Here is a 26,656-nt window from a genome sequence, read left to right as displayed (position 1 = left end):
TTTTAATTAGAAGGTTAACTAAAAAAGTAACTATCATATTCAATAGTAGAAGAATTTTCATCTCTAGTTGGTCAACAATTCGCTTCAGCTTTCGTTTTATTGTAGCCATTATAAGAAGCAACTGCGATTTCATCAGCATTCGTACTGGGACTTGCAATAAAAATAGCGTAATTATTAACGGTATAGAGTCTCAGCAACAAATTTTTCTTGCATACTTTTGCGCTTGGGCAAAACCACAACAAGAGCCCCTACTACCCAACCTACCTCCATACTATTGATTCAGTAAGGAAGCAGACTAGAAATCTCTATATCTTATAGTCTCTAAGATCTACGCGTTCATACGGACAGACACACGGACAGACGGACAGACGGACAGAGGACAGACGGACCTGGGTATTTCACTCGGCTGTTGATCCTGATCAAAAATATATATAATTTATGTGGTCGGAAATGTTTTCTTCCCTATGTTACATACATTAAAATCTACTTTTTTACTCAGCGAGTACTAGGTATAATTAGCATATAAATTGAATTATCTCTATGATTATTAAAAGACTACATATTTACTCACAAATTTAAAAAAATTTTCGTTTGAACTATTTATTTTCTTTTGTTTTAGTTTTTTTTTTTAATTAGAAGGTTAACTAAAAAAGTAACTATCATATTCAATAGTAGAAGAATTTTCATCTCTAGTTGGTCAACAATTCGCTTCAGCTTTCGTTTTATTGTAGCCATTATAAGAAGCAACTGCGATTTCATCAGCATTCGTACTGGGACTTGCAATAAAAATAGCGTAATTATTTTCCAGAATTTTTTCGACAATTGTGACTTCCATAATCGAGTTCTTGTTTTGGGTTTATTTATACGGAAAAGCTTTACACATTTTAACAAGTTAGTTTTTTGGATCATTTGAATTTCATTCCAAGGAAAAAGAGAATTGGATTTATTCATCCATGCCATGGGTATTTAGTAACTAAAACTATGTTTAAACGCCGATTTCTTAAAAACAACCAGAGATAAAAACATTAGCGTCACCATGGGATCAAATTGCGGAAACCAACAATAAATTATTAGGATAATCCAAAAAGGTTTATAATATTTGCCTTCAAATGTTGTTAAATAATAATCTTATTTTGTTTTCAAATTTTATAAAAAGAATAAGTACTTTTACATTTTATATACATTTTTTGGCAATTCCTGTAAACATATTTTTTTGCCAGGCTTTGTCATGAAAGTCAAGCATACTTTGTGGGTTGACTTTTTAGTCATTAAATTAAATCGCAATATTATTTATTAGATAGTTTCAGAATGGGGTTACCATTTAGCATTATCAATAACACTTCCATAACATTTATTTATTTTTACTCCATTGAAATTTGTTTAAATTAAGAAACATGCTAATATGGTCAAACTTTGTGTCAAGTCTAAATCGTATTTATAATTTAAGCTGGTTAACTATCCTTTGGGCACTCAACGTCCTTTCGTAAATCTTAAATCTTTCGGGGACACTTGTACATGGTGTTCAGCTTATTAATGTCGGACTGGGACATTTGCACTCGCTGACCCATGAGCTCGACGGCTCCTTCCTGCAGCGGGACGATGGTCATCTCTCCGTTCTTAGAGAATGCATACGCCGTGTAGTGCAGGACACTGCCGTAGTCGTAGGGCTCGTTGTAATCATCAACGGTCTCGTTGTCGTACTTATTGAAGTTTCCCTCAGTGCCTTCGGTTATATTTTCTTCTGCTATTCTGACATATTCATCCCGGTTCCAAGTGCTTTGCTGGTGATAGAATCCCAGGGCATGCAGGAATTCGTGGACAATGGTTCCCAGGCGGAAGCAGCCAGCATCCAGATCGTAGTTTTGCAGGTTCAATTGCTGCACTCTGTTCAGGTGACCCACGTAGGAGTAGCATCCGCCGGCCTCCGATGTGACGTTTATGTAGTAATCCTGGTCCGTGGTGGCTTCCTTGAAACTCAGGCAGGAGTTCTGCTCAATGATTCGGATGCCTCGAAGAATATGGTTGCGATGATCGGTATCTGTAAATTTTCCACAGCATTCATTAAAAATTTAAATCGTTATTTAATACTTTTTACCCACCAATATTCCTGTTGATATAATAGTAGACAATCCTATTTGGCCACCTGTACGTCTCATTGCGCAACCCATTTCTAGCCTGGGGACTGGGCACCATATCCCCCTGAATGTAGCCAGCTGTCAGTTCCGGATCGGTCTCGATCCTCTCCTGCTTAGCAGGAGCGGCAAAGCAACTGCTGGCCAGAAAAATAATAGCCACCGTGAAAGCCCAAGTCTGCATGTTAACCGGTCCAAGTTCGGAAAAAAACTGTTTTTCGAAGCGCCGTGGTCAAATTAGCCGGCGCTTTTCTTTGACATTGGATAATTTATGGTATTTGCCGAACCTCTTATCTATAGCCAGCTTATTGGCCAAGAATGACCACTAAGATCTTATCTAAGCGTTTATAACCGAATACGTAATCTTAAAGCGAGGTAGTTTTCACGCCGAGTAATCAGACTTTAGGAAATCCAGTGGAACTCAGGAAATTCCTACTTTATTGTTTTATTTCAAGAGAAAGTCAAATCTTCATATTTTGGCTCTTTTGGGATAAAATTAAAACCATTTTTAAAAAATCAGGAGTTCACATACGTTCTCGTACATACCATTTTCTCAAACCAATTTATCTTCATTTATATACAACCCACAGCTCGTATCAAAAAGCAGTTTCAATTTATGGTAAATTTCATCCCCAAATAAATCGCAAACCGAAATACTGATTATATTTTTCATCCAAAGAACAGACAACAATGTGGTGAAAATGACAATGTGCGAAATTTATCATCATTAAGCTACTATATACTCAACAGGACCAATTTGCAGACCGAAGGAGCGTTCAAAACGAGTCCTGCACATGGGGACACCTGTACATGGCATTCAGTTTTCTGATATCCGTTTCACTCAGCTGCAACCTCTGACCTATGGCGTCTTCTTTGTCTTCGTCCAAGGTCTTGATGGTGCGCTCGCCGTTTTTGGAAAACGCATAGGGACCGTAGTGCATGACGCTGTCGTAGTCGTACTTTTCTCCGAAATCATTAACCGTCGCCTCGCTGTACTTATCGAAGTTAAACTCCATCCCCTCGGTGATGTTCTCCTCGACAATCTGGACGTAATCGTCTCGATCGGCGGCACTCTGTTGGTGAAAGAACCCCAGGGCATGTAGGAATTCGTGGACTATTGTGTAGAGACGGAAGCAGCCAATTCCTATTTCGTAGCTCTGGAGATTCAGTTGTTGAACTCGATTCAGGTAACCAATATAGGAGAAACAGCCTCCGTCCTCTGAGGTCACGTTTATAAAGTACTCCTGATCGGTTGTCGCCTCTTTGAAAGTCAGACACGAAACGGACTCAATTTTTTGAATACCCTTCACAATTTGGTTTCGATGCTCTTTGTCTATTAGGTAAAAAATACAAACAATGGTAAATCTAGTAACTTGGCTCTAGTTATATATTGACCCTTACCTATGTAACTATTAATGTGATAGTAGACGATCCGATTGGGCCATCTGAAAGTCTCATTGCGCCAAATGTTCCTTCCCGATCCACTGGGCACCATGTCCCCTTCTATATATCCAGCTGTCAGTTCTGGATCCGTTTCCACCCGCTCAAACGGTGCCGCTTTGCACCCGGTGACTAGCACTAAGATCAGAGATAGTGTATGGTAATAGTACATGTCGGGTGTAAGGCGTTTTAATGAAAACTGTTTAGAGAATTTAAAATACATTTTAAGAAGGGCATTATTACGCCTAATCAATATTATTTATGATTCTTAAATAAGATTAGATTTACCCTCGGCACTACTAAGTGGGAGCTAGCAAATTGTTTTAATCTATGTGTTGTATAACACATAGAACAAAATTCTTTGTGGCATACTTTTCGGACGAAAGCATCCACTCATTCAATAATGTTATATCTTTCATAGTTTCATCAAGTATTTTGAATATAAAACCAAAATTAATTTGTTCTTTAGGCGACACTTTAACAACGAACACATAATGTGGCTAATTAGATGAATTTCCGTTTCTTTTCAACACGAATACTTTTATCTTATCGTTTATCTTATCTTTATCTAAAATGATTATTCAAATAGTTTTAGATCAACATTTTTTAAATAAAGCTATGATTTAATGATATGTCGATTATATTTGAGAATTATGCAAAAATTATATACATATATTTAACACTGGTAAGAACCTAGACCCATTATTTTTCTAGCCGAGCTTAATTTGCGTAGTTCTACTTGGTTTTCCGTCAGGATTAAAAGGAATTTTTTAAGGAATAATTTTATATACCTATTCTGACTGTATCCTCCCACAAAGTAATCGCAGCATTTGCAATTCTAACTAGTTGTTGCACTTGACAGGAAACAAGAAGAACGCCCTCCTGGTCGCGTTAATCTGCAAAATAAAAAGCCCGTCCAGTAGAGGAAGTGTTCGCCATAGCCGGCAGCTAAAAATTGAATATTTAGTGGTTGTAATTAAAAATTAGCGCGCCGGGCAACTAACCAAGCTGCAAAAAAACATACCCAAAACCCAAACCCTAGTCCTTCCCAGCCCCAGGACCAACTATCTGCGTAAAGCGACCCGTCTTCTGCGCCCCATCCATGCCTGATACACAAGGACTCGTATATACATATATTTGGGATTTTAATGGTACAAATTGTGCTGGAGCCAAAGCTGCTCCATAGCTACCTGCCCACAAAACGGAAGTCGTAAGCATTTAATTTATTCAAGCAGTGCACTTCCCTTTTTAGCTGCAACCAAAGACAGGCTAGCGTCCATCCAGGACAGGACGGTATGGAAATGGGCCTGGGTGTCGGTGTCGGCATCCGAATCGAAGCTTTTACCAGCTTCCCAAAAGGGGTGGTCGCATATAAAATGTTTGTTTACCTAAAGCGTCTTCTTGAATAAAAAAAACTATAATTACGTTCAAGAGAAAAAATAAATTTGTTAAATATTCATAAAATGGATTTTTCATAAAATTTTCAAAATAAACGGATAATGTCTTGGGAATTTTTACCGTTTTTTATTTTGAGAAAATATTACTGGTATAATAAAGAGAATTTAATGGGTTCAGGCGGCCACTAGGACGCCTCGCCATCAACTTTTCGCCAAGAGCAGTAAAAAAGTCAGCTGGCTGGCTGGAGAGCCACGTTTCGCTTTCTTTTCCCGGCTTCCTTTGTGTTTCTCTTCTCTGTTCTCCGTTCGCTCCCCGCCCTTCTTATGATCGTTCTAATTTTATGACATTCTATTTTCATGCATAGCAAACTAGACGCATGTGTGTGTATGGGGCGGAGGCGGGCGGATGGGCGGAAGTGGGTGGATGGACTTGGGGCGAGTGCAGACATCGCCGTTTCATAGTCAGACATGAATGCTCCGCTTTGTTGCCCTGCTACGTCTTTGTTTGTATTGCCCTCAGGGGTAAAGTTTTTAGGATAATAACTTCCTGCGACTTTACGAGGCAAGGCAAAAGCCAAAACCCACCAGCTTCAGCACGAGCTAAAGGGAAATGAAAATACTTAAGCAGGCATGCACTGCAATGTTAGTTTTACAGGTCCATCATTTAAATAACCGCAAAAACTAAGTTTGAGAATCGAATGTAAAAGCTTCTAATATATGGACATTATTTCCTAAATCATCAATCAGAGCAATTGCAAATAATTTCTGTAAACATACCTAATTCATTGCATATTTGTCACAAAAGTCAATACTCAATATTGATAACCACTTTTATGATGGTTTCCTTCATTTAAATATACATATTATAGCTTCTTAGATAATTTTATAAAATATGAAACTTTTTTCCCAGTGCTTCTCAAGAACTGTATATGAACAACACGGCGAAGGCAAGCCCTAAAAAATATCTCTAAACCTCTACTTAAAGCCAGCAGCGACTAAAAGGAAAAGCAAATGCTAACACATCAGCGGCTCTGAGCCAAGATGCGGGGCCAAAGCCACAGAAACTTTTGACGGCGACGACATCCACACGCCAGATATACCAAAATGGCCGTTTAAAGTTAAAAATATTAAAAGACTGACATTTTAAACATTTAAAAGAAGCCAAACTATCGGTTAGTTAGCGATAGCCGTATAGCTATTTAATAAAATACGTCGAACAAAATTTTTTTTTTTCGGGTCTAGTGGTAGATGTAATGAAAATAATTGAAAATGAACTGAAAATTTTAAATATTTTTTAGACTGAGTTTGTGGAATTGTTTTTTGTTTGAGCAACGCTGCAAGGAAATAAGACGAAATGGAACGAAATGAAGGCTGCCATGCCATATTAGAGACAGACAACTGTAGAACCACCATCATGACTGTGGGTATAATCTCAGGCATAATTACGCACACAACTCACAGGACCTGGGCCAAGGAACGCGAGTGCCAGGACGCTGGGCCGGAGACTGACAAATGCAGTCACACATGAATGGGCTTTCTTTCACGTTTCAGGTTTTCTCCACGTTTCTGTTCTTTGCTTTTTTTCTGGCAAGGCGAAAGTTGGCTTAAAGGTTGTTGAATATTTTTCTTGTATTATTTTTTCAGACGACTTTCTGGTGAGAATGGCGAATAAACTTTTAAAGTGCATTTATAATTAATTAGGCTTGCGGCGGTTGTAGTTAAAAACGTGGTATTAAATGACGCGTTTCACGGGCTAGAATTTATTGGGTTCTTTATCTGGCAATTAACAAGTTTCTTCTTGTCGGTCTAATTGATTTAGGGCCTTCAAATCAGCTCACTAGAAGTTTTCCGGGTGTTTAAGGGGAAAGGTCCTCTTTCTTTTGGAGTTCGCATGCTGTTGCTTCACGCGCTGCTTAAAAAGTTTAGACACAATATCGCTAATGATAATTACAAGCCAAAACTTTTTCCACTATACATTGCCAGCCAGCTCTCTGGGTGCAACATCCCCTCTGCGTTCATTTTGGTCTTGCGATTAGCTTGAGTTGGCAACACAATCATAAATATAAAATTTTCAGTGGTTTGTGCAAAGTTGATCCCAGGCAGACTGAAAGATAAGGGCTTGTGAAGTCAACGCCCCTCCCAAAACATTTCGAATTTGGCGCCACTATTGCTAGTTATATAAAATGTTAATTACGATTACAAGCATCCAGTTTTAGCAGCAGCTTTCAACTATTTATGTGCGCATGGTGCTAAAGATCTCGCAATTTCTCGAAGAAATCAAAAGCCATTAGAACACAAGCTATCTGGTTTTATTTTACTTGGTATATCATTCTTACAAATCAAATGCATAAAATTTTTAGTTCTTTGACTTATATAGTATCTTTAAGGCACGCTAAGGCATTGCGGTTCGTCACCCGTGGACTGCCGTCCACAGTGTTCTGGGAAATCATTTTATGGGGATGGAATGATTTTCGATCTCATTTCCGAGTATAATATTTCCCTTCCCTTCTGTCGGTTTTTTTAGTGCATTTATCTTGGAGATTATAGAAAGATAGATCTATTGGATTTTGACTGTAGAAGTCTTTTGGTTTAATGGCCGGATATTTTTGTGAGCGTTAGAGTTGCCCGATCAAATAGCAGAATTCGGTAACCCTTTCGCTCCAATAGGCAGTGCAAAAATAAGTCATTAGCCACCCACCCTCCAGCGAACTGTCAGGAATGGAACTCCAACGGACGTTGTTGTGACTACCAACAACATGGCTCTAATGAAGTACAAATTGGCTAATGGAACGGGTCAATATATTTGAGGGGAGACGGAGCTTAGACGGGTCTAATTATCAATGAACCTGCCGAAGTTCGGCTTTGCGCAAGGAAACTATGGGCGGAAGTCGGAGGCGGAACCCGGGTCCTAGGGGATGGAAATGAGTGCGAACGAGAGAGAAGAGCTCTTTATGTGAAAAGTTTTCTGCATTTTCATGGCAAAACTTTAATGGATTAATTTACCGAAATGTTCGTGCCAGAGGAAATTGAAACATAGTGGGAGGAATCTTCTCCATGCGCTGAAGATTTATGGCTCACGACCGAAGCGCCTAGGATCCTTTGGGGCGCATCCATACATATATTTGGCCTGACTTCATGGTCGCTGATCATTTTCGGAGAAGGAAAAACATGGAAACTGAAAATTTTATTTTATTCATTTTTTTCTCATCTGCGGTCGCTTGTGATATTCTAATTTCATTACGCACAAGCAAAGGCAAGCAAAAGTTTTATTAACTTTTTGCAAGTTTCGAGTTGCACAGAAATCATGAATATTTTATTGCATATTTGCGGGAAAGCACACATACACTACCCGCACCCGAACACCCACATACCCACGCCCAGACTCAACTGGCAAAAAGAAATGCACAAAAAGACCAAGAAGGAAAAAGTCAATGATGCGTGTGAGCCGGCACCTTTTATCAATTTCATTTAATTAAAATTAATTTCGCAATAATTGTCTTTTAATATGCAATCATTTGTATCAGTGGACTAGGCTTTGGGGATGGGCGTCAGAAGCCAATTGCAATGCGAATGGTGTATGATGTGCCATTAAAAATCGGAATAATTTAATTGCTCATTTGACGCCGCTGCATCGAGGTGAGAAACGTGAAATACGAGAAGGATGCCTGCAAAATCTGAAGACGGGAGTCAGAAAGAACTCATGCATAGTTTTGTTTCAGCCTGCAGACGTAGACTCACCTTCAAGCCAGCCTGCAAACTGACACGGAAATATTTCAATCCAGTCACAAAGTAGGGCTTGCTGTTCATTTCGATGGCCAGGTTGATTATTTTCAGGAGTCTCAGGTTCTCCTGGGGATCGGTGGAGTGCTCAAGGATTTCCTCCCAATGGGTCAGGTAGTACATTGAACTCAGGGAGTCTGTCTGTATTGAGGATCTTTAATAAGTGTACGAAATAATGTTTTTGCTTTACTTGCCGTATAGGCCAGGTTCGAGCCAATTTGTCCCAGTGACAGCAATTCCACAGTTTTTGCTCCAAACCAAATCGCATAGATATAGTTGGCCATCGGATTCTGAAGTAGAAAAAGAAAATATATAGAGGAAAACTTAAATAAATGTAATTTCCACAAAAATTTTTTCTACAAAATTATTTTCATATTTATTTGCTTTTTAATTACCCACCGTATAGGCTTTAAAGGACAAGGCGCACAAAAGTCCTGCCGCAAAGGCAAACATAATGAAGACCCGCACTGTGTACTGTTGCTCTAGTTTTTCGCCAAACTGATTCAGTGCCACATTCTTCCGTAAAGTTTGTATAATTAGAACCTTGAGCTCTCTGGCCATGTGGGGGCGGTGTCTCTTGGACAGAATCCTCTGAGCCTCAGACTCCAAGTCTCTTTTCAACAGTAGATAGCTGCCGTTGAGATGAACAATCAACTCGCAGAGCAAACTGGTCTCGCCGAACATCATGGAATCTATTATAATGCCCACCCAGACATTACTCAAGAGCAGAGGTACGAACACATGCAAGGGCTCAGTGTCGAAGGGAAATATCATGGAATACAGAAAGTCCTTGCTCTGGTTGATTATGGAAAATACTGGAGAAATTAGGTAGCCAGTTATCACCGCTCCGTACATGGCTGAAACCAAACGGTTGAGTAACATCTGGCCATCTACCAAGCGAAACATTAACGGCTCCTTTCGCGGATCTATGTAAATATCGGCATAGAAGCGTTGCAGAAACACTCGAAGAGACTCAAAATGGAGGAGAATGTGGAGGCTCCGGAATTGAGCCTCAACCAGGATCAAATATGTGGGCATTCCGGTGAGGAAAGCATCCATATTCCGATTAGAGGCCTCGAACCGTAGATACCTCAGCTCCGCATCGTTGTGCTGGAGAAATATTAGGCAGCCGAGGAGAGCCATTACTTTGTCCAAATAGCGTCCCCACTTTCCGGTGCTCGGATCCAAGGGCCAGAATATGTGGTTCAACCGAAAAACAGCCAGGGGCCAGGCAAGTTTTACCTTCTGGCCATCAGGCAAGCGGGGCACGTAACGAACCATAATGGAACTCACTCTGTGGAATAGTGTCTGCCGTCCGACTCCGGCTGACTTCTATATATGCGCCCCAAGGATTAGAGTTGCTCAGACGATGACAGTTTCTCAACTTTTAAATGAACTCTCCCATGCGTGCGATGGCTCAATTAAGTTATTATCCCCCGAACCATTTCAAACGGAAACATTTGAAAGTTTCACATTAATATTGCCTCATTTGCGATGTAATGGCTCGACCTTAAATATTTGAGGCGCAACTTTCACATCGCAGCGCCATGAAAAATGGATTGTATTTGTAGACATCGTTGGAGGCGGTTAATGATGTAAACATGGATATAACAAAGTTGACAATGGCCCCAAAAATGTTAAGATATGGTTTATTTAACTGCTTTTGTTACTAGTTGGAATCGTTTTCCTTTTAGATTTAAAAGGTTTCTACAGTATTTAAAGAATACTAAAAAGAATATGAAACGTTTGAGGTAATTTACATCTACTTACCTTCCATTAAAAAATATTTTTTTATTTAAGCCTGAATGCTATTTTATAATTATTTTATTTCTTGTTATTGTATTTTAAACACATTTTGTATTAGTTATTAATACTGTGAATTTATATTTTTGAGCCTGCGGACGTTAAAGTCTAAACAACCAAATCGATCCAATTGCTGAACCCATTCATTTTGTATGCATAAACGTTTATTTTATTTAAGTTTTGAATTCTGTCATTTTTTTCAACTTTATTACATAGCATTTTTATGAGTATTTTTCCATTAAAGTGCTAAAGAACGACTAACAATCCTCGGAAGCAGCATACTTTGTCGAATTCGGCCACACAAAGCTTACTCAGTTATGAACTCTCCCACTATGAAAAACTCAGTTAACAAATTCACACAAATCAATTAATTCAAATGCGCGACTCTCGACTCTGGAGATTGCGATGCCCAGGGATCCAATTTATACCCGTCCCATGTAAACTAACTGGACTGGAGATAGTGGTAACAGTTTGTGTTATGAATATTTTAAGAGGCAGCCGTCCGTCTCTGCCGCGTCTAACCGAATAGAAAAACGGCAACAGCACAGTGGGAGCGGGGTAGTTGCAACTCCGGCGAAGAAACTGTAGTTTGCTTGCCACATTCATCTTAATTTCCTGTCACGACAATGACAACGAGCTTCGTTGCATCGTTTGGTGGGTTGTCGGCTTGGTGCTTGTGCTATACAACTTACCGGAATGGATCCACTCCGAACAGCAAAGTCTGCGTCCACCAAAGCAACTGACCGAGTCCAGGAAACAACCAGAACCTCACACATTTCACTGGCACTTCGCATCCCCTTTCCTGAAAGGATACCATGCATTGTTTATGCAGTTTACCGACCCTCAGTACCAAGTCAAGGAAGTTAGCTGCGGACAGGCGACATTATAAGCTGTCAAGCGATTTTCCCGACCATTCGAATATTTATCAAACAGGAAGTAACACTATAAATCAAAATTAGTCAACATGGTTAATCGACCTTGTATCAGCAATCACAACATGCAGCCTCAATATTGGTTATGTTATGTGTAAAGACTTAAGATTATTTAAATATTGACTGATATTTTTTTTTGTCTACATAGATACTTCATAGTTACCTTTTACCTCATAGTACTCCTTCCATAGAAGTCACCTAGCATTGCAATAGACAACTCACCATTTTTTTCGAGCCGAACGCTTTTGAATCCGCTGTATCTGTAACTGTGCCGGCGTTGTGTTCCTGGGATGGAGTTGTTGGACTCCGTCTGCAGGAACCCCAGTCCGGAATCCTTGCCTACGCGTGGTTGTGTCAAAAAGCAAAAAGGGGCAGAAGCGCTGTGCCCAGGCGTTTCGCATAAACACGGGTGGGATTCCCGTATTCTCCCCTACACCTCCCTCTCCGATGTCCCCTGTCCTCTGTCCGTTTTCCGTAGTCCTTTGTCAGTTGTTTCTGCCGCCCAACTCTTTTGCTCGATGTTATCGCGTGCCACAGGATATTGCACTCTAAGCCAGTAGATGGCGTCATGTAAAGCTGGACAACATCCGATTAAAACTTTACGATGTGCGTGTGTCCGCCAGTTCAGTGCCATTCTGTGGACCTGCCCTTCTCCCTTCCTCACCCGCCCCTTTGGGAATCTAACAGAAGGGATTTTGGAAGAGAGACTGAGGGCTGCGTTGGTCAGCAAGTGGATAAATTCGCATTTACTGCTCTTTTAAGCATGTTGTTTTTTTCGTTTGTTCTTATTCTTCCTTTGCTAGGAACTGCAAACAAAGATTTTCTTGGGAATCTCGGACCTATGGTTTAAAACTTTTAACTTTTAGGGAAAATTAAAAAAATGACAAATAAATAAACAAAATAAACAATAAATAATCAATAAAACATTGATTAAGCTTAAAAATGCTAAGATTGTGTTTTTCTATTAAATATTTCCAGGTTATAATAGTATATTTTAGACTTATCTTATTTCTAGATTGGATTTACCTTTGGAAAGAAAGGCCAATAAAAAAAAGTTCAAAAGTCTGTTCATCATTTTTTTAATAGTTCTTTGATATATTGTTAAAATCACTATACTAATTTGAAAAAAAAACAGGTTATATTAAACTCCTAGTTTTGAATTTACTTTCTGAGCCTGGACAAGGCGCCGATGGCTTCACATTAGCGCGTTTCCCCAAAGAACTGAGGTATCAATTAGTCCACCCGCCAGATGGGCGCCCACTGCAGTTCAGTTTCAGCGTGTAAATTGTCCACTCGTTATCCATGCGGGGAGCGGTGGCAAGTGCCACAAGTGGATAGTGAAGAGGGCGGAGGAGCGGCTGAGTGGCAGGGTAATAGCGCGGCATGTTAAACTGACCGCAAGCATTGTTTATCATTAAGTTCGGCCCTGGCCCGAGATGTGGGAGACACTCGTCCCCGACACTGGATCGGGTTCCGGAATGTAAATGGGACGGGAGTGGGCTTCGGCCAGTTTCAGTTCCGGGTCAGCACATGTGTCACATGACATATGTGCAACTGGAATGTCCTGAGAGCTCCTCCTCAACGGGCTTTGCGCAATATTCTTTTTTCGGCATTCCTCCCGGGCATCTCTGTTCCATTTTTTGCTTTGCTGACCAAACATGTGTATTGCGGCTGCCTTGGGTTAATGGAGTCGTTAGTTAGAGCCACTAAAAACCAAATGAAAAGTCCAACTTTAAGCGCCCAAACATTAAATAAAGGAAATAAAATAAACTTAAAAGTTTTTGTTTAATTTTTTGCATTTTCAGCCAGAAATTCGACCCTCTACCCTATGGGAGCAAGTGCATGCAAAACTTTTGTAATTAGGAAGCAATGTCGGTCATTAGTGCGGGGACTGGGAATGGATGCCACAGAAAGGCGCCGGCACTCGGAACAACAATGCAAATGTGCCAAAGTAGGAGTGTGGGTGGACTTGCACCACATTCGCTTCTGCGTGGGGGGAAAATGATATGCACTTGCAAATTTATTTATGGAATTTTTATTATGTGAAATGTAAGATAATTTACAAAGGGCTCAGCTTCTTTTATGACATGTCCCGTCAAAGTACATATTATTTTTGTAATAATAACTTTAAGAAATTTTCGGCCTGCAGGGCCAATCAAAAATTTTCAAATTACGTTTAACCAAAAGGACAAACCCTTAAGCGGGATTTTTGACTCAATCGTTGAATTGCAAAACAGAAAAGAGTGAACGAGCAAAATTCGTTTCGAGTTAGGAAAAATCTAACTGGCACAATTAGACGGCCATCGGCCATCGTAATTTTAATAAAGTTTGAATGCGAAACTTTCCGATTTGAAATGCATATACAAGTTAACTATTTCCGACGGTCCAGCAGCTATCTGGCTGAAAAGTGAAAAATCCCGGCGAAAAGATCTGTGCAAGTGTGTGTGCAGGAAAGTTTTCCTTTCTGCTTAACATTATGGCGATCGTTCGATGGAAGGGTGAAAATGTGGAAAGTTTCAATCCGGGAAAAAAGCTGATGAGATGACCACCAGCCACGCCCCGTGTGACTGACAGAAGCCTCCGCAAATTTCGCAGCTCCATTAAGAGTCTCAGTCTGAAGCTCTGAGTCGTCTGGGCCAGTGCCATAAATTAAAGCCAACAAACCAAATGCGGAAGCGAAGTGGTAAGCTGGTCAAGACGGAAAGTAGGGGCCCATGATGTAGTTTCCAGGCAAGTGGACAACTGGGCATCCAGCCTGTACATCGAAACTGGGTCCTGAAACTGTAACCACACGGAAGTGCAAGCTGTAGAGCTAAGTAGTCTCGAGCTTCATTATTTAAGGATACGTTTGTGCTTAAGCCTCAATAAATGAATTTGAGTTGAACAAGTGCTTGATGAATATATTTTGAAACATGTTGAAATTGAAAGTTACAGATCCCAATAAAGTCAAAAAACGAAAGTTGTCAGAAGAAAAATATTCTATGGTGACTTTTCAATGAGAGACTTTTCAATGGATAAAGGTCTAATAAGACAAAGACATAGTAAACGTATAGATTAAAATTCAAAACATATAGAATAAGATAAAGATTAACAAGAAAGAAACGCTGTGCTATGCACGGTCCGTATTTATATACCCTTGCAGTTAAGATCGGGTATATATTGTTAATATCGCATTTAGTTCGGCCACCAATTCGAGTTTCCCGACTATATTCGACCCGGTGCTCATCTCTTTCACCCACACTTTAACCTTTAAACTTTAAAGGTATGGATTCTTAGCAAACTTTAACTTTAACAAACTTTTAACAAACTTGAGGGCACGGCCATACTACCAACATACGGCCATACTACCCATTCAATAGGGAAGCTGACTTAAAAGTCTATAACTCCTCTAAAAATCCGATTTGACTGAATTTTGATTGGTAAGTGCTGATTAGCCATTGAAACAGCTTGGCATCGGAACATTTTCAAAACACAATAACTAACTGGCGCTACAATGAGATAGATTTCTGTTTTGGGGTCGGGAGTGGGCGTGGAAAAATTTTGACACAAACTTGATCTGCGCGGATACCATACGACTCCAAGTTATAAATCTGGTAGTTTCATCTTTTATAGTCTTAGAGACGCGTTCAAAATTTGATCCTGTTTGTATGGGAAAAGGGGTATATGTATATATGTATGTAGGTACATCTTCTCTAAATATCGGCCGATTTGGATAAAATTAGTTTTTCATATATGTATATGTATATTATCTAAAGAAATAGTTTGACGTCAAACATTTTTCAAAGAGCCATCCTGTACTGGCGCTACAGCAATTCGCAATTTGTGGGAGCGGGCAAGGGCGTGGCAAACATTTTAAACAAGCTTGATCTGCGTAGGCATTGTAGGAGTCTCCATGCTAAATTCTACAGCTCTATTTCTTATGGTATAGTCTCTAAGATCCACGCGTTCATCACTCGTTGAGATCCACTGATATCCACAGATAGACAAATGGACGGACGTACAGACGGACAGACATGGCTATATCGACTCGGCTGATGCTGACCAAGAATATATACACTTTATGTGATCGGAAATGATTTTTTCTCTATGTTAAACACATTCACACGACTACAATATACCCCTAAACTTTTCGAAAATCCCAAACCATGTATAAAACCTTCCTGTACTTACGCTACAGAAATATGCGATTTGTGGGGGCGGAAGGAGGCGTGAAAGAATTTGAAACAAATTTGAACTGCGTGGGTGTTATAGGAGTCTAAACTCTAAAAGTCAGCCTGATTATCACCGAGACCGAGTCCCACTACTACAAGCATAAGTCTTTTCAATCTTTAGACACTTGTAAAATATAAATTTTTCTTGGCAAATGTCTTGTGAGTCTTTTTAGTGGTTATTACCTGTCATTAAATTTACATAGATTAGCTTATTTGGTACTAATGTCATAAAACAGGTCCGCCAATGCTTATCGCCAATTTATGATTAATAGCAATCAATCACAAGTAGAGGATTAAGGAGCCGCGTTTGGCGATAATAGCCTATATATTAGACGGACTTTATTTTTAATTTAGTTGAACATGATAGCAGCGTGGATTAACGTGGTTCTGCTGGGCAGTCTCTGTCTTTTTCCAGTTCTTGCGGCTCCCTTTAAAGGTAGTTATGAGGAAACTGATCCCGAATTGACGGCAGGATACTTCCAGGGCGATATGGAGGTGGACTTCACCCGGAACGGAGAGATTTCTGAGACGCGACGCTGGCCAAACGCTACAGTTCCTTATACTATTTCAGAAGAATTTGGTGTGTTTCATCATCTTTATCGTACCATTTCTAATTTTTTTGTAATTTTTAATAATTTTTAAATAACAGATGCTCCGCAAGTAGCTTACATTGAGCTCGCCATGGAAATAATTCAGCGAACATCATGCATTCGTTTCCAACCTGCCACCGAAGAGGACGAAAACTACGTTACTGTGATACCTTCCTTCACAGGATGTAGTTCCAAAGTGGGCTATCAGCCAGGCATAAGAACGGTTAAGCTGAAGCCCAATAAACTGGACTTGGGGTGTTTTAAGTTGGGCACTATTCAACACGAACTGCTCCACACTCTGGGCTTCCATCACCAACAGTGCTCCCCAAATCGAGACGAATACGTAAAGATCGTAGAGGAGAATATTTCGGAAGGGCATGAAAAAAACTTTGTCAAGTATGAGGCCTCCGAGGTGGAAGACTTTGATCAGGTCTACGACTATGGCAGTATTCTGCACTACAGCTCCATGGCCTTTTCGATTAACGGGGAGCCCACCATTGTGGCCCTTAAGCCAGAGGGACAACCCCTGATGGGTCAGCGCCTGATTATGACCGAGACCGACGTTAACAGGCTTAATACCATGTACAAGTGTCCCGTTCAAATATAAATTAATGCAATAAAAATTTGATTTTGTGTCACATTATTTGAAACTTTATCCAAAATAAACAAGAAAGATAAGCTAACTTCGGGCCGAAGTTAATATACCCTTGCAGTTAAAACCGGATATATATCCCAAACATTGGATATAGTTGGCCGATCCTTATGAGAATATCATAATATAACACGTTTATTACAATACAAAATCTAAAAAAAGTTCCAAGCTTCTATCTTAAAAAATATCACAGCTGGTATTTTTACCAAATACCATTTCCGATCGTTCAGTTATATGGCAGCTGTAAGATGTAGTCGGCTGATTGTTATGAAATTTGGTAGTTGTATCGACTGACCAAAAAAAGAATCTGTACGAAGTTCCAACTTGGGTCACGAAAGTTGGGTCATTTTCGATTGTTCAGTATATGGCAGCTATAGGATATAGTCGGCAGATCCTTAAGAAATTTGGGATGTCGTACTTATTATTTTGTCAAAAATATTATTTTGTCAAATCGGAGATGTCTCCTTCACTGCGTTGCACACTTTTTACCAAAATTATAATGCCCTTTGCAAGGGTATAACAAGAAAGGACCGCTATAGTCGACAATATTATACCCGGTACTCATCTTTTTCAGTCAAACTTAAACTAACCTTTAAATTTTAAACTTTAAAGGTATGCATTCTCAGAAAAAAATTTGTATTCCGTACTTTTGCGCTTGGTAAATAAACAACCGAAGCCCTCCTATAACCCCAACGTTCCTTCAACCAATTCAGAAGAAAAGCAGACTTAAAAGTCTATAACTCCTCTAAAAATACATTTCCAAAAAATTAACTGGCCCTATAACATGATTTCCGTTTTGGGAGCGGCGACACAAACATGATCTGCGCAAATACCTTACGAGTCAAAGAGCCAAATCGGATAATTATATCTCTTATAGTCTTCGTAATCCACAGGTTCAAGATTTTAACCCGTCTATATGGAAAATGGTTTATGTATACCATGATTTTTACCAACATTTTTTAATATATTTTTTTGCTGTCCGGTCCCCTAAAAAGCATTCATCCGTAGGGTGAATAGGGTGCAAGCACAATTCACATGCAAAACAACAAAAACCTAAAAGCAATCGGTGTTTTAAGTGATGTCGACTGAAATATACCCTGTTCCTTTCTCAGTGTATTGACTTTTAATGATTCGTAAAAATTTGTATGTATATACAAAACATTTCTACCTAATCTTATTCCTAAATAAATTTAAAATGTATGTGAAATATTACAAATTTAATATAATTTCTTTCGTCATTTCACCCAATAACGAATACGCGAATTTCGTTAGGGTAGCAAGCCTGAAAAGTTAGAAAAATCAAAATTTTGTGCGCTGGCTTCGAAACGAAATCGCACGCACGCATACATCCGTGTATGTGAATCGGTGACACGCATACATACAAAGATCAATCCAAGCGCTTGCAAGCGCAGGCCAACCTTCTTCATCGCGCTCCTTTCACGACCTGAGAAACCGAAATCATTCAATGAGAATATGAGGGTAAGATGAACGAACGGTGAGCGTAAGAAAGATAGTAAGATTTCGCTCTGGGGCCTGCTGGGGCCTGTCACAAGAAATTTTTGGGTCCATTTTCGTTGTATGAAATGGGTTGTCTATATTTATGGGTTGTCTGCCCAAATGCAGCTTTAAGTGTCTTTTTATACCCTTGCAGAGGGTATTATAATTTTGTCCAAAAGTGTGCAACGCAGTGAAGGAGACATCTCCGACCCTATAAAGTATATATATTCTTGATCAGGATCACCTCCTGAGTTGATTTGAGCATGTCCGTCTGTCCGTCTGTCCGTCTGTCTGTCCGTTTCTACGCGAACTAGTCTCTCAGTTTTGAAGCTATCGTCTTGAAACTTTGCACACACCCTTCTTTCCTTTGCACGCAGTATATAAGTCGGAACGGCCCGGATCGGCCAACTATATCCTATAGCTGCCATATAACTGATTGATCGGAAATGGTATAACTTTGGTGTTTTTAGAGTTAGAGAGTTCAAATTTGACACGAGAGCTATTTTTGGCAAATTATCACGACATGCCAAATTTCATAAGGATCGGCCGACTATATCCTATAGCTGCCATATAACTGAACGATCGGAAATGGTACTTGGTAGAAATATCAACTTTCGTATTTTTGAAGATAGAAGTTTGCGACTTTTTTTAGATTTTGTATTTTAGTAAATTGGTTTTATTATAATGTAATCATAAGGATCGACCAACTATATCCGATGTTTGCGATATATATCCGGTTTTAACTGCAAGGGTATATAAACTTCGGCTCCGCCCGAAGTTAGCTTTCCTTTCTTGTTTACAATGTAACTGTTAAATTTTGCCAATTTGCACCCAAAATTTGGAAAAACGCATGTGTAAGCATTAAAGTGCAAACTATTTGCGGCTACTCTGTGAGAAAAATAGTAAAAATAATATAAAATATATTTAGTAAGCGTTAGTCACTAATAAATTGTAAGTTATACAGAATTTTTTGGGCTCAACATCAATCTCAATCAACATTTCAGGTGTCGAAAAGAAAACTAAATTTTATTGGGGTAATACAACACTATACAAATACATATGTCCCATCAAAAATACATATTGGGATAATGTGTCCCACCGAAAATACATATTGGGATAATATGCCCCACCAAAAATACGTATGGGGATTATATATCCCAGGATAAACGGACGATTTAAGGATTTTTAAGTATGCAGTTTTTTGATAATAAGAAAATTCTTTGCCACAACTATCTTGGGTTTTAAATAAAACTCCGTCCCGAAAGAGTTATACGACACATACATATGTTTTGTAATTTGATTTTAGTAGAGAGCCGTGTAAAATTAGGTATTTTAGTCTGGTCAGCCTTTCAAAAAATTTAAACAAACCAAGCAACGCGAATGGATAAAAATAAATTTTTCATTTCAAATCGGCAAATTAGAATCGGAAAATTTATTTTCCTAAATTATTAAGTCCCTAAGTGAAAATATTACTCAATTTCAACTTCTATGCACGACGTTGCATTTTATTTGTCTTGCATAGATTTGTACCAACGATTCATGGTTTGAGGCTAACAAAAAGTACAGGTATATACAACTAAACAGTGAATATTTTTTTTACACGGAACGTGTTTGTATTTTTTTTTAATGTTTCTTGCACATGTCAAATATTCTTTTATATTATTTTTGTATACATACTATATACAATTTTTTTAATTTACATACATATATGTAGCGCAACGTATCACTGCTGTACACAGTTGGCTGCAGGAAGTTAGAAGCTAGCGGAGTTAGCGGATTAAAGTGGCGACATCTCAAGGAATATCTCCAAGGTACAACAAATCGTTGTAGTATTATCAAAATTTAAAAAAAAAATAATTTGGCTTTTGGTCTCTTATCAAATTGGGCTCTAAAACGCACAAACCCCTTCAAAAGTTATTCACAATATTCTTGTTGAATAACTTTTGAATGGATTGTCGGATTGAGAAGATAATAAAGTAAAATATCTTGTCAGAAGACTTCAATGTACCCCTGAAACCAATTTAGTAAATGAAAATCCATTTGGTTTTAAGCAAATATCTCACACACTGATAAACTTTTGCAATGTATAAGTAATAAGGAATAATGGAATAAGGAAAACAATAATATCACTCAGGATTTAGAATATCACTCCTTCAGATCAAACGCACACTGAAAATTTGTACTTATCCTGCTGTGTATGGTGCACGCGGACGCTATATCCGCACGCGGATCGTTTCAACCGCGACATATCTCTGCTAGAAAAATGAACTTTATGGAGTTGGAGATGATTCCTTTCTATGTTACTTACATTACAATATAACCTTGTAACCTACAATATAACCTTATAACCTTATATACTTGTGCTCTACGTCTCTAGGTTTTTTACGACTTAGGATTTAACAAAATTTACACAACATTTTTTTTTTATAATGCAGCTTAGAGGGTTAGAATTATTGCCCCGTTTTAAATGCTTTACATGCGTTTTAAATGCTTTTTCCGTCTTTGTTCAGCTATCGGCTTAAAAGATTTACTGTTTTATTATTAATTCGCTTAAAAAATCATACTTGCTCTAAAATTACCGAAACTAAGATGGAATGACCTATTTATATTTATGGCAAGATCAGTTCTCAATATCGTTTTTCAAACAAGTGAACACTCAAACCTGACACCGACTCCCTTCCATTAAAAACGATTAAAGCCAGTTCGGCTGATTAGATAAGAGGGAAATCAGCTATCTTATCATACTGGAAAACAGGTAACCAAATCGGGCATTTAAGACGTGAGAATAGTTCAGTTACTAGTATATAAAAGCAATTTCTTTACTAGACCAATATTCCCTACCAGGGGAAGGTAGTGCATCGTTAGTCATGGCGGGAATGTTGAGGGTCGTTTTCCAGGCGCTAGACCAGTCCACAATAAGCAGGAATTTCAAAAACAACACAAAGAGACACACAAAATCTACAAATATGGAAAAACACTTTAGTTGAACCCTTTCCAGCTAAAGAAAGTGATTTTTCCTATGGCACTGCAATGCGTTATAAAACCCAAGATGTGGCTGGGCATCAAACAGATCTTGCTCTACGTGGGCCTCATCCTGTGCGTCGTCCTTCAAGTTTGCAGGAGCAAGACGCAGTCCCTTACCCTCTGCCCCAAAGTTTGCCACTGTGACTTTCATCTCCAGCGAAATAGAGCAATTTGCAGGCTAGTATTGACAAACATTTGACTAGAAAGTTTAATAGTTTTGTGAATTATTTGTGCAGTGCGAAGCGACTGATAAGCCCCAATATAGAAATGCCCAAGTCTGTGGAGCTTTTGGACTTGAGCTATAATGATATAACCAGCATAGAGGATGACTCGTTCCAAGTAAGTCGATAAGTGGGTGAGTGGTTGCCAAGACAATGTTTGTAACCTACACTCGAAAGTACATCATTGGTGCGTTTTTAAAGCCTTTTAATATAAATATTTTTTTGGGTATATTTTTATACCTTATTCTTGTGAAATATTGTTAATTAGTAAGATCCGCATCAATAAAATTAAATAATTATAAAATCGTGTTTAAAAAAAAAAATTTCTGCAAAAGTTTAGATGGAAAATAATTAAAGAAACAAAGTATTCAACAAAAACAAAATTTAAAAATATAATGTCTTGTTTCAAACGAAAAAGTATGTATGTACGAAAATATGTAGTAAAGTAACACAAATATCAATTTTTTGTAAGGTTAGTTCAATCAACCATTAGGGTGGCCGTTATCTGCCAAAAAAGATTACCGTGATTGATATAGTCGGAAACATCAATTATGACCTTTTTAGTTTTATTTTAATAATATTAATTTTTAATTTGCAATTAAACCAAAAGACTACGATTACGAAAAGAAAAGACAAATATTCAGAAAACATTTTGGAAATATAGAAGTTAAATCGGAATAAGTAAATGTATAGTTAGTTTATCTGGTTAAGGAAGCCACTGATCATGGATAAATAAAATTGTGTGTGACTATAAAAAGGAAAATCGTACTCCAGGTATTATTTGCATTAATGGCTACAAACAACAAATATTTTAATCAACTAAATTCAGATATTTCCCAATCTAATAGACACATTTATATAAACCATTTTCTTCTTCTGTACAGTCGAACATCCACCTGCTCAATTTAACGTTGGCCCACAATTCCATTCACACCTTGTATGCGGACGCTTTTTCCGAGCTCCGTCGGCTCCGTCACTTGGACTTGTCCTACAACCGCTTGGAGCAGGTGGACGAGCACCTTCTGGAGTCCAATACCCAGCTAGTCCAACTAAACCTGGAGGGAAACAAGCTGGCTAGCCTGGGGAGTGGACCTCTGCTAAGGAGCCCCTCCCTGCGCTCTCTGAATCTGCGAAACTCGCAGGTCAGCCAGCTGGGCAATGAGCTCCTCAGTGCATTGCCACAACTGCGGCAGCTGGATTTGGCTCAAAACATGCTGCTGACCTTGAGTGCAACGGATTTCCACGCCCCGCGGTATTTGGCTTCGCTGAATGTGGAAGAGAACCCCTTAAACTGCGACCGGGCACTCATTAAGGTGGCCGCCAGTCTACGGCAGCGTGGGGTGGAGATATTTTTGAGTTCTTGTGAACAGAAGGAAGAGGTGGTTTCCAGTCAGTCGGAGGATGTGGGAACCCTGTTCTCCCCGGTCCGAAAATCGGAGCGCCTGCAACAGCACTCGGACTCCTCCTCCCCAGAACCTCAATCCGTGGTGGCCATCTGGCGGGAGCTGGACTCCAGCGAGGAGGACAGCAGTGAACAGGTCGACGGCGAAGCGGCGTCTTTGAACGACGTCTGCGAAGGAAGCCGAGAAAAGCTCTGCATGAGGTACAAAACCTGCCTGGAGCGAGTTAGTCACGAGCTCCTTGCCGGAGGAGGTTCACAGTTCAACGACGAAATTATCCCTTCCCACACCTACGACGAGGACGACCTCAAGTTGGCCTTTGTGGTGGGAGGAGCCACAGGGGCTTGCATGATCATATTCATTATTACCTTTGCCCTCTGCCTCAAAAGCTGCTGTGAGATGCGAAAGAAAAAAACTCGCCAGGAAGTGGTCGGCGAAGATTCTGGTGAGTTTGTTTTGAATATATTTAAAAACGTTTCTAGCCAATTACACATCCAAAAGCAAAATAGATTTGACTTTTTCATAATCCTTTGGCTTATCACATTTCATAAACATTGGGTGTACCTTAATATTTAATGGTTCTTATGGTTATATTTTTCAAATATAGATATATGCAGGAACTAATTTATCTGTCGGCTTTCTTAAACTCGAAATCCTTCTAGACAGTTAAACATACATAAGTTAAAAACTAAATTTGGCTTTAAATTTTAAATTCATATTTTTTAAAATGTCACCTTCAAAACGTTATCTTAGATTTTCGTTTTTTTCGCTGTTTAGCTATTTTCGTTAATTTTATTGCTGTTTTGTTAAAGCTCCATTGGACATCTCACAGGAAAGCCTACCAACTATTCACACCTGGACACCACAAAGAACACGCCATCCGAGACGTTCCAACCCCCAGCGAACACGAAGCCAAATTCCTTCGCGCACGCTGGTTCGGCAACCCTACGGACCACAGGACAACTTTGTGTCCCGGCTTTTTGGCCGCCCGGCTCGGAGCCAGTACGTCCGGACCATCAATCAAAATACAGCCACCCTCATCCGGCGCCTGAGCCGGAGCAACCTGTTCAGCAGTCGCGATCGGGAGCCAAGTCGTCACCCCACGGCCCCGAATACAACGGCCAGAGCGCCCAGGCCAGAGACTCCCCCTCCGAATTACGGCGACGTTGTGGTCATCGAGAATTGTGATAACAAGTGATGGGAGATGCCTCACGGGATAATACTATTCCCACTATTTAATAAATAATCTTAGATATTGCTCTTCCCGTATATACCTCTTTTTTAATAAACTCTGTATTAGAAATAATTTCTTCAATCATGAATACTGGTTGAAGTAGTTTTCTCCATTTTACATATCACCACTTAAAATGCTTTAAATAGTAGAAGGACATTGTGGCAAGCTCAAGGCCCCATGTTCTACGAAACTTCTCACACAAAAATATATATTGGGGAATTCCAGCCTTTTTGCTTTTTGGATGAGCATTATTTTTACAAGACTTGGACTTGGAGCTGCAACAAATCGCAATAAAAACTTTTGACAAAACTATCAAAGTTGCGCAGGACCAACTGTGAAACTGCCACAGGAAAATCACCAAAAAATTCAAGTAGCAAAAGTTTACACACTCAAATAAATGCTGAAACGCGGAAAAAGAGTGGGGTCTTCTGGCTAAGGACCCAGGCAAACGCCCCACGCCCCAGGATGTCTTCCGACAAATCGAAAAACACAAACGAAAATATAACCGCAGAAAAAATCCAGTAAGAATATAAAAGAAAAAAAGCAAAGCAAAACCCAACAATTTGCACTGCAACGCAGCAAAACTGTCTCCAAAGAAACAACTGCCGCACTATGGGTTCGTGGCCCATAGAAACCTTGGACCACTTTTTGTGGCCAAAAGTCATTTTTTCAAAGTCCTTAAAATAAGGGTCTAATCACGGCATTCAGCTTCAATGGTTCATATTAAAAAAGTTATCATGCCACTGTTATTACGAAAAAATAACGCATGGATGACAAGCAAATTTATGGCGTTTTTTAACAAATTTAATTGTGAACTAAAAGGATTTAAATTTGAAATATTTTATATACAGTCGAATTAGTGGTACGTGTAGTACGTTTTTTTTTATGTCTATTGAAGGAATTGATCGGTTTGTTTCTGTTATTGGGTGTATTCTTTGAAAGGTCTAGCTTCAAAAACGTGCAAAACATTCAGGTTTTGTGGGCGGCGCGGGCGCTGACACGCCTATTTTTCTATACTACCGTTTTAGGTCCCTTTAGTTAGATATAAACTCAGTGTAATATATATTTCAATTTACTGGCATTATTTAAGGCCACAAAAAGTAGTTAGCCCCATAGTGCGCCGCAACCAACCAGATACGAGAATAGGATAAATATACATAAATGTTCGTATGTATGTTTGTATATACAAAGAAAGAAGAAAAGTTCGAGTTATATTGCAATGACAAAAAAACGCATGCTGTTACAAAAAATATAAACGCAGTCATGCACTGGGCAAAATCTATGGAGACTTCATTAACACTAATGTTTGAATTTGCCACAAAATGTCATAAATGTCAACTATAATAAAATGTGAAAAACTTTCTTTCTCATAAAAATTTCTGGAAAAACAAAGCAACCGTCCTAATTAATCTCCGTTGTCTCATACAGACACAGTCATGCATACGAAAAACACATCAAGTGATGTGTTATTGCAACACATTTGAAAGATTTAAAGCTGTTTGGAGGCGCTTCCCTAATTTCCTCTCCTTAATTTGCCTCTTTTCGTAAGGCAGATTCGTCCTGCGGCCAACAAGACCTGTTGTTAAGTGTTTTCTGGTTGTCCATATATCTATCTATTCCAACCTATCTGTGCTTTGCGGTGTCAAGTTTCATTGCACTGCTCTGCGATCCCGATGCTCGACGCTGCGGTGCACAAAAGTTAACGTATCCTGGGACCAAACTTGCGTTGTCAACAACCAAACACAGGAAAAAAGCAGAGCTCTGCTCCGGGGGAATTCAAGCTGAGCAAAAGCGGGGAAAACCCGGGGAAACTGTGCGAAAAAATGCTCACCAGCTTACCAGGGGGAGAACGAAGGAAGAAAGCAACCGTTACAGAACGTGAAAAAATATCTAAATCCAACATTAATGAAAAACTTTCTGCATAATCCACGACGAAGCTGGTGGTGGCAAGAGCAGCAAACCGAAATCAAACCATCTCCTCATCCGGGTTAGGACCAAAAATGCAGCTGGCAAAATCCTTTGCGGAAAGAAGCAACTCCCCATCGAGTGAATAAAATGCAATGAAAGAGGAGCAAGATAACAAAGCAACAGATTCCCCTGGGATGGGGTGGGAAATGGGATTTTTGAGGCATTGAAGGACTAGCCGGGCGGCTTAAAAGGTGCCGAAGGTTACCTGCCCTCGGCGAAGGGTGATAGCCCGGACTTTGGGGCTTGGTTGGGGACGCACTTAATCTATGGCATTGGGAAAAATGAGGTATAATTTCGGAGCAAGCCGCTACAAAGAAAACTGATTGGAAAATGGCCACATGGTCTTGATCAAACGAACATGTTTTCTTTGAAAAC

The 26,656-nt window shown here is 39.4% G+C and overlaps 4 protein-coding genes across 10 annotated transcripts; 2 read left to right on the top strand and 2 right to left on the bottom strand.

The window, feature by feature from the left end:
• Window positions 1-1,334: 1,334 nt before the first annotated feature.
• On the bottom strand, window positions 1,335-2,325 carry LOC108127090 (seminal metalloprotease 1). The gene is made up of 2 exons (XM_017243928.3): window positions 2,100-2,325; window positions 1,335-2,038 (listed from the first exon to the last, which is right to left on the bottom strand). Exons 1-2 carry the CDS (start codon window positions 2,314-2,316, stop codon window positions 1,491-1,493), a joined length of 765 nt encoding a protein of 254 aa, XP_017099417.1. The 5' UTR covers window positions 2,317-2,325; the 3' UTR covers window positions 1,335-1,490.
• A 451-nt stretch (window positions 2,326-2,776) lies between these two features.
• On the bottom strand, window positions 2,777-10,030 carry Or35a (Odorant receptor 35a). Of its 5 annotated transcripts, XM_070277227.1 has the most exons (5): window positions 9,149-10,030; window positions 8,940-9,039; window positions 8,708-8,886; window positions 3,534-3,771; window positions 2,777-3,465 (listed from the first exon to the last, which is right to left on the bottom strand). In XM_070277227.1, exons 1-5 carry the CDS (start codon window positions 10,028-10,030, stop codon window positions 2,909-2,911), a joined length of 1,956 nt encoding a protein of 651 aa, XP_070133328.1. In that variant the 3' UTR covers window positions 2,777-2,908. The 5 variants fall into 5 exon arrangements, with proteins under 5 accessions (XP_070133328.1, XP_070133332.1, XP_070133330.1 ...); XM_070277231.1 differs by lacking the exon at window positions 2,777-3,465 and having other exon boundaries at window positions 3,572-3,710; XM_070277229.1 differs by lacking the exons at window positions 2,777-3,465; window positions 3,534-3,771 and adding an exon at window positions 4,786-4,987.
• A 359-nt stretch (window positions 10,031-10,389) lies between these two features.
• LOC108127094 (seminal metalloprotease 1) lies at window positions 10,390-16,928 on the top strand. 2 transcript variants are annotated; one of them, XM_070277232.1, is made up of 3 exons: window positions 10,390-10,500; window positions 16,094-16,275; window positions 16,345-16,928. In XM_070277232.1, exons 1-3 carry the CDS (start codon window positions 10,394-10,396, stop codon window positions 16,890-16,892), a joined length of 837 nt encoding a protein of 278 aa, XP_070133333.1. In that variant the 5' UTR covers window positions 10,390-10,393; the 3' UTR covers window positions 16,893-16,928. The 2 variants fall into 2 exon arrangements, with proteins under 2 accessions (XP_070133333.1, XP_017099421.2); XM_017243932.3 differs by lacking the exon at window positions 10,390-10,500 and having other exon boundaries at window positions 16,056-16,275.
• Window positions 16,929-21,328: 4,400 nt separating this feature from the next.
• On the top strand, window positions 21,329-24,385 carry LOC108127132 (uncharacterized). Of its 2 annotated transcripts, none has more exons than XM_017243989.3 (4): window positions 21,329-21,635; window positions 21,695-21,797; window positions 22,564-23,524; window positions 23,912-24,385. In XM_017243989.3, exons 1-4 carry the CDS (start codon window positions 21,454-21,456, stop codon window positions 24,265-24,267), a joined length of 1,602 nt encoding a protein of 533 aa, XP_017099478.2. In that variant the 5' UTR covers window positions 21,329-21,453; the 3' UTR covers window positions 24,268-24,385. The 2 variants fall into 2 exon arrangements, with proteins under 2 accessions (XP_017099478.2, XP_017099477.2); XM_017243988.3 differs by having other exon boundaries at window positions 23,892-24,385.
• Window positions 24,386-26,656: the final 2,271 nt, after the last annotated feature.

Source organism: Drosophila bipectinata, chromosome 2L (assembly GCF_030179905.1).
Source record: "Drosophila bipectinata strain 14024-0381.07 chromosome 2L, DbipHiC1v2, whole genome shotgun sequence".
Lineage (NCBI taxonomy): Eukaryota > Metazoa > Arthropoda > Insecta > Diptera > Drosophilidae > Drosophila > Drosophila bipectinata.
This window is presented reverse-complemented; position numbering and strand designations above follow the sequence as displayed.

What these genes read in the sequence shown, in the direction of transcription:
- LOC108127090 (XM_017243928.3), bottom strand. Translation starts at nt 2,316, where the DNA reads ATGCAGACTTGGGCTTTCACGGTGGCTATTATTTTTCTGGCCAGCAGT. An exon ending in TTATATCAACAGGAATATTG is followed by an intron (nt 2,039 to 2,099) that starts GTGGGTAAAAAG and finishes GAAAATTTACAG; the next exon opens with ATACCGATCATCGCAACCAT.
- Or35a (XM_070277227.1), bottom strand. Translation starts at nt 10,030, where the DNA reads ATGGTTCGTTACGTGCCCCGCTTGCCTGATGGCCAGAAGGTAAAACTT. An exon ending in GAACCTGGCCTATACGGCAA is followed by an intron (nt 8,887 to 8,939) that starts GTAAAGCAAAAA and finishes CAATACAGACAG; the next exon opens with ACTCCCTGAGTTCAATGTAC. An exon ending in TCACATTAATAGTTACATAG is followed by an intron (nt 3,466 to 3,533) that starts GTAAGGGTCAAT and finishes TTTACCTAATAG; the next exon opens with ACAAAGAGCATCGAAACCAA.
- LOC108127132 (XM_017243988.3), top strand. Translation starts at nt 21,454, where the DNA reads ATGGCACTGCAATGCGTTATAAAACCCAAGATGTGGCTGGGCATCAAA. An exon ending in CGAAATAGAGCAATTTGCAG is followed by an intron (nt 21,636 to 21,694) that starts GCTAGTATTGAC and finishes TTATTTGTGCAG; the next exon opens with TGCGAAGCGACTGATAAGCC. An exon ending in TAGAGGATGACTCGTTCCAA is followed by an intron (nt 21,798 to 22,563) that starts GTAAGTCGATAA and finishes TCTTCTGTACAG; the next exon opens with TCGAACATCCACCTGCTCAA.
- LOC108127094 (XM_070277232.1), top strand. Translation starts at nt 10,394, where the DNA reads ATGGTTTATTTAACTGCTTTTGTTACTAGTTGGAATCGTTTTCCTTTT. An exon ending in AAGAATATGAAACGTTTGAG is followed by an intron (nt 10,501 to 16,093) that starts GTAATTTACATC and finishes TCTGCTGGGCAG; the next exon opens with TCTCTGTCTTTTTCCAGTTC. An exon ending in TACTATTTCAGAAGAATTTG is followed by an intron (nt 16,276 to 16,344) that starts GTGTGTTTCATC and finishes TTTAAATAACAG; the next exon opens with ATGCTCCGCAAGTAGCTTAC.